The sequence below is a fragment of the Marmota monax genome, unplaced genomic scaffold (genome assembly GCF_021218885.2).
Source record: "Marmota monax isolate L192 unplaced genomic scaffold, Marmota_monax_Labrador192_F-V1.1 WCK01_AAM20220418_F8-fsc00005, whole genome shotgun sequence".
In the NCBI taxonomy this organism is placed as follows: Eukaryota; Metazoa; Chordata; class Mammalia; order Rodentia; family Sciuridae; genus Marmota; species Marmota monax.
The window spans coordinates 24165856-24183691 of NW_026692254.1; the positions used below are offsets into that span (position 1 = coordinate 24165856).

Here is a 17836-nt window from a genome sequence, read left to right on the forward strand (position 1 = left end):
TGGGTTTCGTCCTCTTTTTTCTCTCAACACATCCTAGAAGCATTTCCCAAGGCATGTTTGTACAAAGCCTGGTATTGAAGAGCTGCATATTAATCAGTGTATCATGTACCATAATTTATTTAATCTTCCTAGTAGTTATTTCTCTCTCTCTCTCTCTCTGTCTCTCTCTCTCTCTCTCTCTCTCTCTTTTAAATTTGGGTCAAGGTCTCTAACTTGTGATCCCCTGCCTTCCAAGTGTCTGGGATTACAGGCATATACCAATGTGCCTAGCCCACTTTGTTTTTTAAATAATGCAGCCAGGAACATCCTTGTACATACACTGTTTGCATAGTTTTTTCATTACTTCATCAACATGCCAGATTGCTGTCTGAACTGTTACACGATACCATACTCTACCCCTCAGTAGAATCCATTTTTTAATCTTAATTTCCCCAGCATGGATGTTAGCATTTTTTAAATTAACGTTTTGTTGGTTTGATAAATCCAGGTTTCCTTTCTTTATTTTATTTTGCATTTATTTAATTTCAAATAAATTATTAATTATTGTTCTTATGTTCATGCTGGAGATTAAACCCAGGGCTTCAGGCATCCTAAGCAGTACTCTGCTACTCTCTGAGCTATACTCTCAGCCCCTGAATTGCTGCTGATATTGTATGTAATTGACCATTGTATTTCTTTGGTAAATTGCTGGTTTGTGTTTCTGGCCCATTTTTGTACTGAGTTATTCTTTTTTTTCTTCTTTTTGTTCTTAGTGATTTATGAGAGCCTTTTGTAAATCAAAGATTTTTTTTCATTTGAATTTGTGTTAAAGTTTGTCCTTCATGTTTGTGTGTGGTTTCTTTCATTACTTTGATGTTGAAAAAGCCTCCCCTATAGCTCTTTTATGGTTCCGTTTTTACCCTTAATATATTCATCTATTTGAATATTTTTGTGTGTGTGAACCAAGGTCCCAACCTAATGTTTTCCAGAAATTTGGCCGCTTTTCTCAGAAAAATTAATTGGATTTCCTTTCCTTCTCTGGAGATTAGATATGCTACATATATACTCAGTTCTTTTTTTTAATATATAAATTTTTTTTTTTTTTTTTTTTTTGGCAGGAGGGAGGATACTAGGGATTGAACTCAGAGGCACTCAAATACTAGGCCACATCCCCAGCCCTATTTTGTATTTTATTTAGAGTCAGGTCTCACTGATTTGCTTAGCATCTCGCCATTGCTGAGGCTGGCTTTGAACTCAAGATCCTCCTGCCTCAGCTTCCCAAGCTACTGGGATAACAGGCATGCACCACCATGCCCAGCTATATACTAAATTCTTAGGGTTCGTCCTGAGACTTTCTATTCTGTTACATTGGTCTACATATCATTTTTGCTAGTCATTTTTAATAGTTGAAGCTTTATGATACATTTTAATAGAAGTATCTTCTTATATTGTAAGGATGTCATGCCATCTGGTGTGATGGACTCTGAAATTCATGAAGTCATTTTGTTCCTTTGCAGCAGGTTTTCCAGAGCATTGTTCATCTCCATGAACTCCTCAGCACTCTGCAGGTACATGCCTTCATCTTCTGTCTGTGCACTTTCTTGTTTAGAGAACAAGAGTAGAGAGATTTTTGTTGACCTGAATCTTGAGGTTTTTGTGTTGCTTTATGAGTAAATGGGAGCCTCGACCTAGAGAAGACTGGCTGTTAAGGTGAGACTTACAAAATCCAGTGGTTGGAGCACCATCAACCTTCCAAGACTAGAATTGATGAACAGCTGGTTGTCTGTGGGTCCTGCTTAATGACACAGGGTGCTTACATGCACTTAGGAGAGCATTTCACTCCAGATAGTCTCTAATTGTAAAGTTTCCACTTCCATACCTCTGTGTGCTGTTATATCCTTGAATCCTGCTCATTTCCTTCCTTGAAGAGTCAGCCTCCCACCTGCAGTATATACATACTCTCTGCACCCTAGGGATGGAGGCATATGGAAGTGACTCTAGAAAGTATGTGACCAGGTTTGACATGAAAGTGAGTTCCTGCACCTTTGTCGTTCTAGAGCATCTTATTATCATATATCAGACCCTTAAAACACAATGGGAAGGAGGCTGGGATTGTGGCTCAGTGGTAGAGCACTTGCCTAGCACATGTGAGGCACTGGGTTCAATCCTCAGCACTACATAAAAATAAATCAATAAAATAAAGGTACTATGTCCAACTATAGCTAAAAATATTTTTTTAAATGGAAGGGTCAGTCTCCCATACTGCCCCCTGGTATGAAATCAGCAGGACGCTGCTCTTCTGGGTCAGAGTTGCATGGCTGTCTGCTGTGTGCTTTCCTCAGGGTGTGGTGTTACAGCAAGACACCTACATTGAGGACCAGAAGCTGGTGCTGAACGAGAGAGCACTCACTAGGAGCTCATCCCGCCCCAGCTCCCTTATCGAGCAGGAGAAGCAGCGCAGCCTGGAGAAGCAGCGCCAGGACCTGGCTAATCTCCAGAAGCAGCAGGCACAGCACCTGGAGGAGAAGCGCAGAAGGGAGCGTGAGTGGGAGGCCCGGGAAAGAGAACTGCGGGAGCGAGAGGCTCGACTGGCTGAGCGCGAGGAGAAGGTGCAGCGCGGGCAGCAGGACTTGGAGAAGGACCAAGAGGAGCTCCAGCAAAAGAAGGGAACATACCAGTGTGACCTGGAGAGGTTGCGTGCTGCCCAGAAACAGCTGGAGAGAGAACAAGAGCAACTGCGGCGGGATGCGGAACGGCTCAGCCAGAGGCAGATGGAACGGGACTTCTGTCAGGTAATAAGAGTCTCTGTCCAGCCAGGAGAGAGGGCTTTTCCTTACCTGTACTAGGAAAGTCACGTAATGGCTGACATTCTTAACTAAGCATCATTTAAAAAGCAAGCAGAGAGAGAATCCCTGTTTTTACAGTCTTTGCTCTACTCTGAGATGGGGTTGGGGAAGAAATGTCTTTATCTGCCTTTTGCATCTTTAGGAAGTTGAAGAGGAAGATGGACATGTTCAGGGGTTTGGGCCAGGGAAGTCAGTGAACCCTTTGAACTCACTTGAACTTCCTCAGCCAGCACCAACATGGGCTAAGTAAGTAGCCTCAGCATATCTGAGAGAATAGCAGTCAGCCATTCAGGATTTGGGGAGCAAATCCTCTGTCCTGTGCCACATGAGAAACCAGGCTTGGCCTCCACGTAAAGGAACTTGTAACCTGCTAGGGAAACACCAAGGAAACCCCATAACATGCAGTGCTGTGGCCAGGAGACAGCAGTAGATGGCTATCTGCACAGATTTGCTTGTTTGGGGTGGTGAGACACCTGGACTCTCAGGGCCTGATTCGTCCTGTGCTGCTGTTGAAGACCTTTCCTCTTTGGTAGCTGCTGTTTACATGGAGAGGGTTTCAGTTGTTCAGCATACTGCCTCCCAACTTTATCTCAGTGATGGTTCACAGTTCTTCTGGAATATGGACACTTGTGCCAGATAGAAAGCCTGGGTGTGCACAGATCTCTTCGCTTTTAAAACTCATGTTACCCAGTTTCTTTGAGTGATTGACATGGGACCATGAAAGAAAATTGAAGAGGCATCTTCCAAAGTGGGGGCAGTGGTCACTTTCTACAGAAGTTTTCAGACATATGGTAGGGAGCAAGAAATGACTCTGTTGTTTTTTATGACCCAAGTATGGATTCCACCCCCACCCAATAAAATCAGCACAGCCTTGAGAACAGAAGGTTCCCAGGCAACTGAGATCCAATGGCTTTATCTCTGGTTTAACCTTTGACTAGGATCAGTGTAAGCCCAATTCATTTTACTTACCCTCTAACATAGACAGATCTGTAATCTCTGCTATGAAATAGCTAGATCCTTATGTAAGTCAGTGTTGAGATAGGCAGCTGTGCTTATTTCCTCTGGGAGTGGCAGTTCTCTCCTAAGCTGCCCCATCAGAGAGGTACTATTAATTCTTTATGATACTGACATGTAGAATAGATATTAATGGTATCAAAGGTGATATTTTTAACATGTTCATGGATACTGACTACTTGGAGGAAAGCAGTGAATGAGCAGTTCTGAATCTTTGGACAGAACTCTACATAGTCAGTGGGAGTGGGTAAACACCAGTTGGATCCAGCCAGTAACTATTGAATGGGCACTAGGGCTGCTGATGGTCTCCAGCTTAAAATGTCTTCTCTTGAATATGTGCAGGTTTCACATCAGCACACCAAGCTGATGAGGATCCCATCCTTCTTTCCCAATCCTGAGGAGTCCTCACTGCCATCTGCACCTTCAGTAACCAAAACAGGGTCATTGGACTCAGAACTTTCAGTGTCCCCCAAAAGGAACAGCATCTCTCGGACACACAAAGATAAGGGGCCCTTTCACATACTGAGTTCAACCAGCCAGACAAACAGACTACCCGAGGGACAGAGCCAGGCCCCATCGTGCACTTCTACCCGCCTGTTTGGGTTAGCTAAGCCAAAGGAAAAGAAGGAGAAAAAAAAGAAGAACAAAGGAAGCCGCTCCCAGCCTGGTGGTAAGTCACCCATATCCAGTCTTCCTCTGGCCATAGTATCCATATTCTAAAAGAGGGGAGATTTTAGTGACATGAGGGTTTAAAAAGGGGATACAGTTCAGATGTATGAAAGCCAAGCTTTCATGCTCCTGAGCCCACTTGCTAAGAATGTTTGAGCAATGAGTGTATAAGAACCCCTTGCTGTGTGGCACACCCGTGCCCAGTAGAATGAGGTTTCATTTTTGTAGCATTCTCCACATGAGGAAGTGGAACTTGCCCAAAGGAAGTGATTCAGGTCCTCCCTTTGTAGGCTTCATCCATTAACTGGTTAAAAAAAAAATAGCATCAGATGGTATAGTCCTCAAGTGACTGTATAAAGTAGGTCCTGCAAGCCCCTAAGAGAAATGAGGAAACTAGGCTCAGATTAACTAATGCACCAGCAGTCAGAGAGCCTGTGGTTGAGCCGTGCCAAATGTCTCCCAATCATGTGCAATGTTTGCCCTGAATCCTTTTCTGTACCTTCCATTAGAATTGATCTTTCCCTTTTGTAGGCCCGTTTATAAACTCTAGTGATCATGTAAGTTATGGGGACAAGAATTAGTGAAGAAATCACTAAGGAGTTCGCTTACTACATGAGTGTTGAAGCCCCATTTGTAGAAAGTGAATTAATTGTCCACAAAGCCCCTGTCACCTGCTGCATCACAGAGGAAGTGAAATGAAAAGGGCAGCTTTTCCAGGATTTCCTTGTCATTCCTGGCTTTACTGTTCCAGATGGTCCCGCTTCAGAAGTATCAACGGAAGGTGAAGAGATCTTCTGCTGACCTTATCCTCTCTGCCGAGGCAGCTGCCTGCTGACTGGCTGTGGTGCCCAGCACCGCCTCTCCTGTTGCCCCAGCGTGCTCAAGTCCCTTACGCTGGATGTCTACAACTTTTCAGCATCCAGTCTTCCTGGTCTTCCCCAGGTCCTGGACAAAGAACAGATTGTCTGAATGTCAGGGTGGGGAAGGAAACCCAGATTCCACTTCATCCATTATCTGTGACTGCCCAGGCTCACGGGTAGGGCTGGCCCTACTCAGGTTGTTACACCGAAAACAGTGGCCCCAGAAGTACAGGCAATGGTTTGGGACATGTCAGGAATTCCTAACAGCTTGAAAGAGTGTTTCCAAATGAGCTCTGAAACTCTGCCTTTTATTTTGGGGAACAAAACCAAAATCAAAAAACAAACTGACCAGATGGCACATGGTTATTCAGTACTTCATCCTGTTATCCTAATAGATGGAGTTCCCTTTAAACCACCCAGTGCACACATCACCCCGTTTTTGCATGTATTTCTCATTTTATTTTGGAAGGGATAACAAGCATTTGTGAAACCAGTTAGAGAAGACTTGACATGTATAAAAGGTACCTGATCTGTACCACCTTTATCTCATTGCCCCAGACTTAAAAAAAAAAAAAAAAAAATCCAGAGGAGCTGAATGGGGCAGCGTACACCTATAATCCCAGCAACTCGGGAGCCAGGATGATTGCAAGTTCAAAGCCAGCCTCAGCAACTTAGCAAGACCCTGTCTCAGAAATAAAAAGGGCTGGGGATGTAGCTCAGTGGTTAAGCATCCCTGGGTTCAATACCTGATATTTAAAAAAAAAAAAAAAATCCAGAAGAAATATACTGGCTGTGCAAGATACTTGCCTATAGATTCTAGGCACAGAGAAGCCTCCTGTGTACTATAATCTGTGTGGTGACACTTTTTGGTTGTCACCACCCAGAATAGCCCTCATAAGGGCTCCCCCAGGGCAGCTGCTGTGTCTTGGTCCTCCTTGTGGGAGAGCACGTGCCCTGTCAGCAGAAGCCACCACCCGCTTGGCTGTGCCAAGGCTCTGCGAGGTTGTCCTCCCAGCACACACACTAGGATGGCTGTCTGATAAGTAAGTTCTGGCAAAGAGGATAAGCCTACCTATAGCAGTTTTCAGCAGCGGGGACTGAGAAGGGGGTCTGCACCAGGCAGTGGCTGGGAATACTCATGTCCTCTTAGGAGATCTTGTCAGAACTCGGTTTTCTAAAAAATATTTTTAAATCTAAGGTTGCTAATTATGCTTTGCCCCTTGAAGATGTCACAATGCTGCCTGGTTTTCCTTCTCTCTTTCCACACTGTTCTGTGTTTGCTTGAGGCTTTCCCTGCTGTTACATGCTAGACAGATTATTGGTAAGGTTTCCCTTGAGGCCCCAAATACTGCCACCTTGGTACTCCCCATGGAGGAGACCCGGAAAATTCTGTGCTTCAGATGTGGCATACAGTTCTTGCTTTTTGCCCCTCAGAAGCATGTGGCTTTGAACATTCTTTTTAAAAAAGCAAACACAAATCTAACTTGGTGCTTGTTGATGAATTGCAAGCTGGCCTTGCAGATGGAGATATTTATCTTTCAGTTTATTTGAAAGAGGTCTGGTTTAGAATTTTTAGCCTAAATTTTATTTATTTGTGTGTGAGAGTGTGTGTATGTATGTTGTTTTGTTTTTGTTTGTAAGGTGAACCAGTACTAGCCCAACAGTTTATCTGGTCAGCACAGAGAATGAAGTAGCAGCTGGTGCTGTTTACTCGTGGCTGGTTGGCTTTCCAAGTGCCTTGAAGGTCCAGAAGAAAATTTAGGGTTGGGGCAGGGCTATAGCCCTTCCTCTCCTCCACTCATTCTTTTATTGATGTTGTCTTCCTTGTTTAGGAATTAGGAAACTTTGCCACCTATGAATTTCCTTTGCCTGTTTTTGTCATAAAAGAATTCTAACTTTTAAGAAACAAACTTCTAAGACTAAAGCCAGCTGATTTTTCTATTGAAACCATGATGTACCTCCCCAAAGACTCTAAACAGCATAAAGTTTTTTCCTCCCATCAGTCCACATATATAGCTGAAGCCTCTCCTGACTTTCCTCAGAGACACCACAGTGTCCTTATCTCTGGCCCACCTGGCCTTCACAGGAGAGCAGTCTTCAACCAAGACCTCTGGTTCTTTCCCATTCTTAGGTAGGACAGATGGTCCTGCTCTCCATGTTTGAAATGAAAGTGCTGATCAGATTTGCTCAGTCTTCCACAGATCACTTTGGATTCTGTAAGTTACTGTGCAGCCTCACACGGCTTGATTTCAATCTTCAGGTATAGTTTACTCCTTACTAGGTATAACATCTAGCTTGTTTTGGTCTATTAGTGGTTGTTTTTAAAAACATATTTCACCTCTGCCCACACCTAACTCAAAACAGTGTGGTCAGGTTCTCATTGGACAAATTGGGAATGAGAAGGAAAAAAAAAATCCCCTGAATTCCCCTACGTCACCCAGTATCCTGCTGGGAATATAGAAAGAGAACCACTTACCAAGAGCCGTGCTCTCACATGCAGACTCCATCTCTCTTCTTTTTTTGAAATTGGCCTCAAGGGGAATGTTGTGTTTGGGGAGTGACCTGGTATTGCTGCTGCTTATGCTTTTGCTTTCAACCTTGAGAACTACTCTAGCTGCTCTGTGTAGGTTTCTCTCCTGTGAAAAGAAGTGGTTTTCCAGGGACCACAAGTATTTCTCACACTAGTTCCCCACAGTAGGACCATCAAGCTAAAGAAAGCAGATGCCTGAAATTATGGAATTTCAAGGGATGGATGGAATTACTACCCAGAATCCCCAGGTTTCCTAAAAGGAGACCACATCTTCTCTCAAAAATTATGATCATCTCAGTAGTTGTCATCCCATTTGGGTGACATGCACTTTAAATGCGCTCTCATCAGTTGGCACCGTTTTTGAGACAATTAGATGTGAACTGTTTTCTTTTTAGAAAAAGAAGAGGGTTGAAAACATGCAAGTTGCCACATCCAACCTTTGCCAACATTCCCTGTACCCTGTGAGAGCCATCTTGTGGGGAAGCATTAACTCCTCATCAAGATGTTTTTGGAAAGGTACGGACCTTGCCTTCTTTTCTCTTCCATGTCTCAGGGTTATGCCACTAAACGCTATCCCTTTGCTAATTTTCTCCCTTGTTTGTTATCTTCCCAAGGCCTTGGTGGTGGTGGTGGTGGTGGTGGTGGTGGTGGTGGTGGTAGTAGTAGTAGTAGTAGTAGGCGGCACATGTTTTTGAGACCCTTGGGGTTTCATTTGTTCCTTTGTTGTGGGGATGGTGTTGATGTACAAGGGCTTAAATAGCCCTACCTTAAATAAAGGATGGAACCATAAGTTTTGTAGGTCAGAATTTGATTCAGAAATCACTCTCCATAAAAGTACTTACATTCTTTTGTTTCTAAGGCTCTTTTTCCAGTTCCAGTTCTTTCTTCCCAAGGATTTTGGTATTTGCATGACAGTTGTATCCGTAGGACAGTCAAGCCCTGGGAGTGGTAGATAGACGGACAGTCCTAGGAAGTGGACTTGGTAGCCAGGAAGGTGACTCCAAGATGACCCCAGACACTGCAGAAGGGTGTTCCCCTCTGGGCCTGGGTGCTGTTTGCATGTGGAAGCCTACAAATGACCTGATCCCTGCCTTTATTCCATAGTACCTCCTGGTGGTCCCCACCAGCCCTGCTGCTCTCCCTCACCCTTCCTCAGAGATTTGAGAGGGCAAAGAGTTTGTTTGGGTTTTGTTCCTAATTTTTCTTTTCATTATAGCATAACATTCCTAGTTAACCAGAGCCTTGGAATCTACTACCTGCTGGCCAGGTTTTGAAAAGTATTTTAATGCTGCCATAAAAGGAAGGCGGGGGACGGGGGGAAAGGCCTGCTCACATACTCATATATTTTAATTTGTCAAAAACTGGGCAGGCCATGAATTATTTCTCCATCTCACTGAGATGGGTGGTCCTTACTGGCTGAGTGTCCACTACCAGAAGCGGATGACCTCCCTAAACCAGGTGGGAGCCACTGTGCCAGGGCCCTCCAGACCTCCCCCTAACATGAGCTGTCCCCTGCCTTTCCCCACCACCTGACAGATGGGTCCTCCATGCGCTGATGAGGGACAGCCCAGTCTGTCTGTCTATGATCCAGGTCAGCCTCGCTGTGTGCACTGCAACGCCAGGCCCTGCAGAGGGCGCCGAGGACACACCTGGCACCTCTGCTCGCCATGGCTGTTTCAGATGCTGTATCTGTATCTGTGCTAACTCCTAGTAAATAAAAAGGTGGGTTAAAACCCTAATGCTGTACATTAATTTGTAATTATGTATAAAAGTGAAGCAGGTTTAAACTTTAAAGATTTTTTTTCAGTGTGTTTTCTGGAATTTTGCCACAGCATACTGGCTTTGTATTTTATTTATCTTTCTTTCTAGTTACTGGCTTCAGACTCTTGTAAAAGTTCTCCTCAGCCCTTTCAAAAAAATAAATTTCCATTGAAGTCTTGATTGTTGCTGGGATTTGTTTCTTGTCTTGGGTTCCTGGTAAAAGAGGTACTCACCCCCTCCCAGCTCTGAGGAGAGCCTTTTCCCCAGCAGACAAAAGGTTTATTTCTATACCTTCAGCACAAAGCAGTGAAGAGGACAGTTTGACCCTCTCCTGGAGCCAGACCCAAATCGTGAGGGTGACTGATCTGCCCTGAGGTCAGAATGGAAACTTATTCCCATTTAATTAATGCAATCCAAGTGTTCCATGGTATTCAGTCTACTGTCTTCAAAGTTCCTTTTCCTTTCTTTGCCAAATTTTTCCAACCCATCCCCAAATGAGCAACTGCCAGAACTAATTCAAGAAGAGAATTTTCAGTTTGCATGTAGCTCCATAGGGATTTGTGGGGTCTGGTCTCAGAAGGCTGGTGGGGGTGGGGAGGGGGAGACTCCAGGAAACTACTGAGATGCACCATGTCCAGCAGCACTGGCTTCCTACCTCTCTGAGTCTGAGCCTACTGGAACTGGCCCTCTGGTGATACAGAAGACATGGCAATGTTGCCTGGAATCCTGGCTCTGCCCCTCCTCACCCCAACAACCGAAGAGTCCTGCCAGACTGTGACGGGTAGTCCCTTTTTCCATGAACTTGGAAGTGCACAGATTTCTTCACAGAGGCTTTTGTATCCCTGGCAATAGCCGCCTCTCCTTGAGGCAGGGGAACACTGGTCCCTTTTCACCCACTTCTCCACCCTCCACTGTCACTGCAGCTCCAGCAGGACCCTCCCCCACTGAGCTATCCAGCTGGTCCCTTCCGTCCCACCCCTATCCCACCCAGACACCTCAGCCCGGCAGGAGGAATGGTTCCCATGGCCTCCCTCCTGGCTCCCCACTGTCGTTGGTTCTGAGCCAGACAGGCTCTGTCTGGGAAGCAAAAGAGGCAAGAAGGTTTCATTCTTCCCTTCCAAAAAGAACAACAGAAGCACAGAGCACAGAGGGCTCCAAGGATCCTAGATGACTGGCCATTCAGTGTGGGTGTGAAGTCTCGCCTGCCTAAGAAGGGCTGCTGTGCCCGGGGCCTCTGCGAGCCCAAACCTGCCCCTATGAAAATGCCCCATCCCAAGGGAAGGTGCATGGGCTGGGGGTGGCCATCCTTCCATCTGCATGAGGTCTGTAGGCAAGGGTCTGCCTAGAAAGCGGGTAATTTAAGCAGAAGGAGATAAATCTAAGCCAGAAAGACAAAGGGACGCACAAAGAGCTTGCAGGAGAGGAAGGCTGTGCAGTCTGCAGGTCCTATAATTTCCTTTCGAGCAGTAACAGAAGCAGAGCTGAGCTGCAAGAATAAAACTAACTCCCTTCACAGTGGGTGACCCCTCACTTCATCCCCAAAGCAGCCTTGGTGCCTGGGGACCACCTTCCAGTCCCATCCAACTCTGCTCTCCCACCCCTGTGGGTGTCTTTCAGTCCTGAAAGGAGTGTAAGTGGGGAAGGGGGCCCCAGGCTTAGGAGGAAGTGGTGTGTGCCTCAGATTTCTGGAATGTTGGCCACAGCACCCCACTGACTTTCCATCTCTGGTCCAGTTTGGTGCCCTCAGCTGGCTCCTCCCCATCTCCTGCATCTACCATCCCCGGCTGCCCTGAGTATCCAAGTTACAGCCCCCAGTCCCCAGCAGGCCTCCTCCTTTCATAATGTAATCCCACAGCTGTAAATAGTTCCCCAGGTGTGGGCTTCTCCCTCCAGCTGCCTTGGGCTACTTTCCTTCTTCCTGGGGAAACTATTTACCCTTAGGAGATTAAAAAAAAAAGGGGAAAAAGGCCTTCCCACACACTCATATATTTTAATTTGTCAAAAAATAGGCATGAATTATTTCTCCATCTCACTGACAAATGGGTCTTCGATGCACTGATGAGGGAGGCCTCAGTGGGAAAACCAATAGGCCTGAGACTCCTGAACAGCCAGACCTGCTTTTCCTCTTCCTCCCTGTTACCCTGCCCTTCAACCCCTGAACGTCCCACCCCTCTCCAGGCCTAGAAGTCCGAAATGGACAGTTTGTTCCATGTGGCCTTGATCCTTGCAGTCCAAAGGAGGTCATCTGAAACAACACTGCCTGCCCTGACATGAGCTAGCCCAGCAGTGAGGGACTTGGGAGAGGGCCACTGGTGCCTATGTGGTCCAAGAGGACCGTCTGAGGAGGCCAAGGGGTGAGTGACAGCCATCACAAACTTTGGAGCAGAGGGTCTGGGTTCCAACTCCAGTGCTGAGCACAGACAAGTGAGTGACCCTTCCTTCCCTCCTCCTTCAGAGCAGACTGCATCCAGCTGGAGGTCAGCGGTGAAGAGGTGAATGTAGGAGCTTGGTGCAGGTCCCCTCTGGCCCTCACTTGGCTCAGCTTTACTGTCACTTCTTTTAAAACAGCTTCCCAGACAGCCAAGGGAAACCTCCTCTCTGTCTGCTCCTTAGCTGGAGCTGGCATGGGCAGACCTGCTCAGTCCTGCTGCTGCCTGAACCTCTCCCCAGTTGGCTTCAAGCCACAGAAGCTGAGCCCCTGTCCTCCCTCCCCCCCGCCAAGAAATGGGCGGAGATCCCCTCCTCCTGCCTGTATCTTCACTGCAAGCCTGGGTTCTGGAAATAAAGAACAGGCAGGACTATGGCAGACACCTTGGAGTGACAGAAGTGACCACTTTTCTGCCAGCTGGGCCAGGTCTGAAACAGGAAGGCTCACTCCTGCTGGAGCCTCCAAGGGGACCTGGGTGGCAGCCTAGCCCCTCCACTAGAATCAATGGAGCACTGCCCCACCCACCACCACAGGTCTTGAGGCTAAAGGTAGGTCAGGCAGCTCTGCTCCACCTAGAACCAGGGGACCAAGAGATCCCTCTCACCCTCTTCCACTGGCATGAGAGGGAAGACAGGTTGGGACAGACAGAGACTCAAGTTCATACCATGTGTGATGCTAAGGTGTGTGATTAATCTTTTTGAGCTAGTCTCTCAGTATAATGAAAATAGTAGCACGAACCCCATAGAGTCAGGGAAAGAGAAAAAGCAGGAAGGGACAGAAAAGTTGAAGGCCTACCTCCTACAGCTTGGGAAATGTGTGTACAAGATGACCTGCCAGGTGGGAGCACTTAATCTGATGTCAAGGGACCCACAAGATTGCAGACCCATTTGGGTCAAAGAAAGCTTGCCAGTGTTCTGTCTGTGGGGAATGAGTTCACTGAAGCCTCGGGGCTCATTAGAGTGAGAAGGACTGGTGGAGGCCTCTCAGGAGCCTGCGCCGACCCCCCCCCCCAATCACATGGGCCCCCATACCCTGGAGCGAGGGACTTGGTCTCCCTACTTGTGGGGAAGGGAGACTGGATTTTCTCCTTAGAATAGTGCTTTCTAAAAGGCAGTCACTGGATCTCCTGCCTTAATATTATCTGGGCTTCTTGATGAAATGCAATTCCCTGGGCCCCACCACCCCAGCTCCAAATCAAAACCTGATGGGTGAAGCCAGGGAATTCGCATATGGAGCTAACACTCTGCATCAGAGGCCTTCTGAGGCCTACTAAAGTTCCGGAGCAGAGGTGTGATCCTAATACTCCCACAGGCAGAAGCAGGAAGGGTGAGGGGAGGGAGGAGACAGGAAGTGGAAGAAGTATCACAGGAGCTCATGGCCACCTTAGAGCAGGGAGGTCCTGGAGAAAGAGGTCCCTTCCATGGGATCCTGGTCTTGTTTGTGCAACAATTCTGTAGATGTCCGTGAGCAGAGGTAGGAAGAGCAGGGCTCTGGGCAGGGATTAGCTTCGATTTCTTCATCTGGAGGGTAGGAATGGACAGCCTCACAGGGCTGTCACAATGATGAAGTGACAGGACTGAGCACAGGATAAATGCTCTGTAGATAGTTCTACCACTGATTGTGAGGCCTTGTCTCTGAATGGCTATGTGGCCTGCAATGCGTGCGTCATGTACACAAAATTGGGTGCCTGGACTGGAGCAGTGGTCCTCAGCCTCAGCTGGCTGCACACTGGAGTCATGGGGGAGCTTCAAGCCTCACACTTCAGGCAAATCACACTGGAGCCTCTGGGGTGGGGCCCAAGTGGCAGGACTTTTTAATATCCCCATGCAACTGAGGTTGAGAAGCCCCAGGCTGTGTGATCCCCAGGCTGAGCCTCAGAGATCAGCATCTATGATGCAGGTGAGGCACCCCCGCTCCTGTGTGTCACAAACTGTCCTGATCCAGTGCAGCCAGCTCTCTGTCTGATGGATACCTGAGCTTTGCATTCCCAGGACTCCAGGCCTCAAGGGCAGCACCTCTCTCCCCAAAGCCTTGAGGCCTGCCAGAGCTGCCGAGCAGCAGGGTAAACATGAGAGGGAATGAGACAGAAGCAGTGCCCATGGGAAGGGAACAGCCTGGGCAGGGAACGCTCCAGAGGCCTCCAGAAGCAGCCCCACCTGCTCTATTGGGCTGAGCTAACCTTGGGGACGTGCAAGACTCAGAGGATGGGGCTACCTATAGATCCTCCCAGGACTCCAGGCCATCTTCTGCCCTTTCCCACCCACCCTCCCTCCTGACCTGGTATTAGCCACCTTTGCAAGAGTATTGTAACATTTAGGAGGTTTTGTTTCCTATCATTGTGATTCATGTTCTCTGAACAATATATGGTGGAAAGTTCTGCTTTTCTTTCTTTCTTTTATTTTATGTATTTGTTTGTTTGTTTGTTTATTTATTTATTTGGTACTAGGGATTAAACCAGAGGCACTTTACCACTGAACTACATCCCCAGTACTTTTCATTTTTTATTTTGAAAAACGGTCTCACTAAATTGCCCAGGCCAGCCTTGAACTTGTAGTCCTCCTGCCTCAGCCTCCAGAGTTGCTGGGATTTACAGTGTGTGCTGCCATGCTGGGCTAACCATCATTTTAAAATAATTTCTAAACACCTATTATCTCATTACCTGGAATAAACTATCTAGCAACATTTCATGAAGATGTTTAAAAAATTATTGTTATATTCTACATAGACATATATTCTACTTAAGACATTTCACATTTGCTTAGTACCAGGGATTGAACCCAGGGGTGCTAAACTACCAAACCACATCCCCATCCCTCTTTTTTTTTTTTTTTTTTTTTTGAGACAGGACCTTGCTAAGTTGCTGAGGCTTTGAACTTGTGATCCTCCTGCCTCAGCCTTCCATACCACTAGAATTACAGGTGTGTGCCATCACATTTGGCAACATTTCACATTTTTTAAATGAATAGTGGGTGCTTAATAATCTACTTATGGATAAAATATTGTTGGGAATTTATGTGTTTCCAAATTTTTACTCGTAAGGATAATATGCAGGGGCTCCTTTTATAATACTATTTTCCCCCTAAAAGTCTTTTGAACAACCAGGTGCCTCTTGTATATTTTTAAGTTGATCTCTAACCTGGTCTCTCAAGTTTAACAAAATACAGTTGCTCCTCCACTTACAATGTGGCCTCATCCTGATCAACCTAATGTAAGTTGAAAAAACTGTAAGTAAAAAATGTATTTAATATATCTAGGCTACCAAATATCATAGCTTAGCAACAGAGTACCCACTATTCACCCTCGTGATCACATTGCTGACAGAGCACCACACAGCATCATGAGAGTATCCTACCCCACATCACTGCCCAGGGAAAGACCAAATACAAAATCCCAAGAATAGTTTCTTTTTACTCAATGTATATTGCTTTTGTATCATAAAGCCAAGAAATCATGAAGTTGAACTACTGCTATAAGTCAGGAACCATCTGTATATAATTTAGAACACACCATTTACATGCTTCAAAGAAGATTTCAGTTGTTCAGTGTCTAGGAGATAGTCAAAGTCAAAAGTCAAAGTCAAAGCAATAAACCAATTGGCTGATTTGGAATTCAATTTCCATGGGGAAAAAAGTTTGATTTTGTTTTTAAAATTTAACTGTTATTCTGCATCCCTAAGAATTGGATAGGGAGAGAGAAGGTACATAAAATGGGCAGATGGGTAGGTGGGTAGGTGGGTGGACAGATGGATGAATGGGTGAGTGGGTGGACAGGTGTATATGTGGATGGGTAGATGAATCAAGTGACCAGATGGACATCTTTGTGTGTGCAACATTGGTAGGCACTTGTCAACTGAATTCCAAAAGGCACCGTATACCCCCGTGTGTCAGCCTCTTCCTCCAGTGTTGCCCATTCTTAACATATCCCTTTGTGCCCCAGGAGTTTTTTATCATCTAGGCAGTGCAGGGAGTTTCAGGACAGGTCAGAGGAAAATCTCTCTGTTGCAAAATGGAAGAAGGACAATTGAGGGAGGGAGATGGGAAGGAAGGAGCAGCCCCAGGCAGAGTCATTTTCTGGGGAAAGAGCTGCCAGAAAGGAAACATGCTGGAGAGTTCCAAAGGACATCTTCAGGTTGATGTCCTTGGGCGCTGGGCCACTTCCTCCTGATAAAGGGGCACCCTGGAGTCTCCCTGCTGTCACTCTGTCACAGCAAGCATTTGGAGCCCAGGATTTTACCAGAAAAGAGAAATGCCTCTGTACCTGCTAGCCTGACTCCTGCTTAGACAAGTCTGGACAAACCCAGCTCATGTACCGTGACCTTTTCAATCTCCTGGAAAGGATCCTCCACGCAGGACCTGACCATGCAAAGCAATGGGCCAGAAGACTCATTGTTCAGCCACAGGCTCACCTGGACCTGGAGGAGACTGTCCCTGCCAATAGAGTGCATGCCCAGGCACACACACACACATACACACAAACACACTTCTGGGATGCAGTCAGCCCCCCCACCCCTGCCTCAGGAGAAAAGTCTTAGAATCAGGAAGCCAAAGAATGGGTTTTTGTTTGTTTTAACTCTGAACTTCCCAAGCAGGAACTGAGGTCCTTTGAACTCAGTACTTAAGGCAACCATTCCCACAGGGTGGCTCATAATACAGAAAATTTGGGTCACAGAAGAAAGAGGAAACATTCATGACAACAGGAGGGAAGATATAGTCCCTGTGAGGAAGCTCATAGTTGGCTCTGGGCTTCCTGGAAACCAAGGCTAAAAGGGAAACATGTATTTCTAATGGAGTTTCCTTTGACTTCCCAGAGAAGTTAGATTGCTTTCTTGTCTCTAGTTTTGTTTTTGTTTTTTGTTTTTTTTTCCTAACACCACTTGTCAATCAAAACCTTGTATGGGGTAAAGAAAGTGAACATTGTTAATGGAAATCTAGTGACATTTTTATTTACCCTACTCAGTTTAGTCCTTACAACAGCAATATTGGGGTGTGTGTGTGTGTGTGTGTGTGTGTGTGTGTGTGTGTGTATGTATGTGAACAAATAAGGAATTGAAGCTGGAGGAGAAAAGGGACTTCCTAAGGCAGGTCATCTGCATACAAGGCGAGCTGGTGTCTGGACCATCCTGCCTCTCAGTGTGACCGAACCACCCCCAACAAATGGAAAATGTCCTAAGGCCTAGCGGGGAGCACAAAAAAAAACAGTGTCCTGTGAGGTCTTACCTTGACCCTTAGCAGAACTCAGACTTCTTGGTGGAGAGCAGGATTGACAGGGACTCACTGCCTACAGAGAGGTCTGTGTGAATGAGAAAAAGGAAGCCAGGCTTGGTGAGTGGAGGGGGAGCTGGGACCCCTGGCACCCCACATCAGGCACAACCCACAGCAGCGCTGGGTTTTCTGCTATGGCTTTTAAAACCTCATTACTCATTACCATCTGTGAGAAGTGGGGAACTTAGGAGTGGAAGAGACTGGCCCATGGTGCCCTCTGGTCTAACTAGGAAGTAGTTTGGGGCCTGGAGCTGTAAGTCTCATAGCCCTGGTGTCCATGCTACAGACAGAAAATGGACAAATGTGGGGCTCTCCCCATCTGACAGAGAAGCAACATCCAGAATATATGAAGGACTTCAAAAGTTAACAAAAGAACAAATAATCCAAACAATAAATGATCTAAAGATCTGAACAGACACTTTCGAAAAGAAGAAATACATTTGTTAAGCATTTCCTCAATGTCTTTAGCCATCAGGAAAATACAAATC

General features: G+C 46.2%; 1 protein-coding gene across 14 annotated transcripts in view; it reads left to right on the top strand.

Moving 5' to 3' along the window:
- Akap13 (A-kinase anchoring protein 13) overlaps positions 1-9837 on the top strand; it is a 353536-nt gene extending 343699 nt beyond the window's left edge. For 13 of the 14 annotated variants that reach the window (XM_046436733.2, XM_046436768.2, XM_046436778.2 and 10 more), the window contains 4 exons: positions 1497-1547; positions 2322-2771; positions 4182-4509; positions 5260-9837. In XM_046436733.2, coding sequence (XP_046292689.1) covers positions 1497-1547; positions 2322-2771; positions 4182-4509; positions 5260-5309 — 879 coding nt within the window. In that variant the 3' untranslated portion in view covers positions 5310-9837. The remainder of the gene's footprint in view (positions 1-1496; positions 1548-2321; positions 2772-4181; positions 4510-5259) is intronic. The other variant, XM_046436751.2, reaches the window with a different exon arrangement.
- Positions 9838-17836: the final 7999 nt, after the last annotated feature.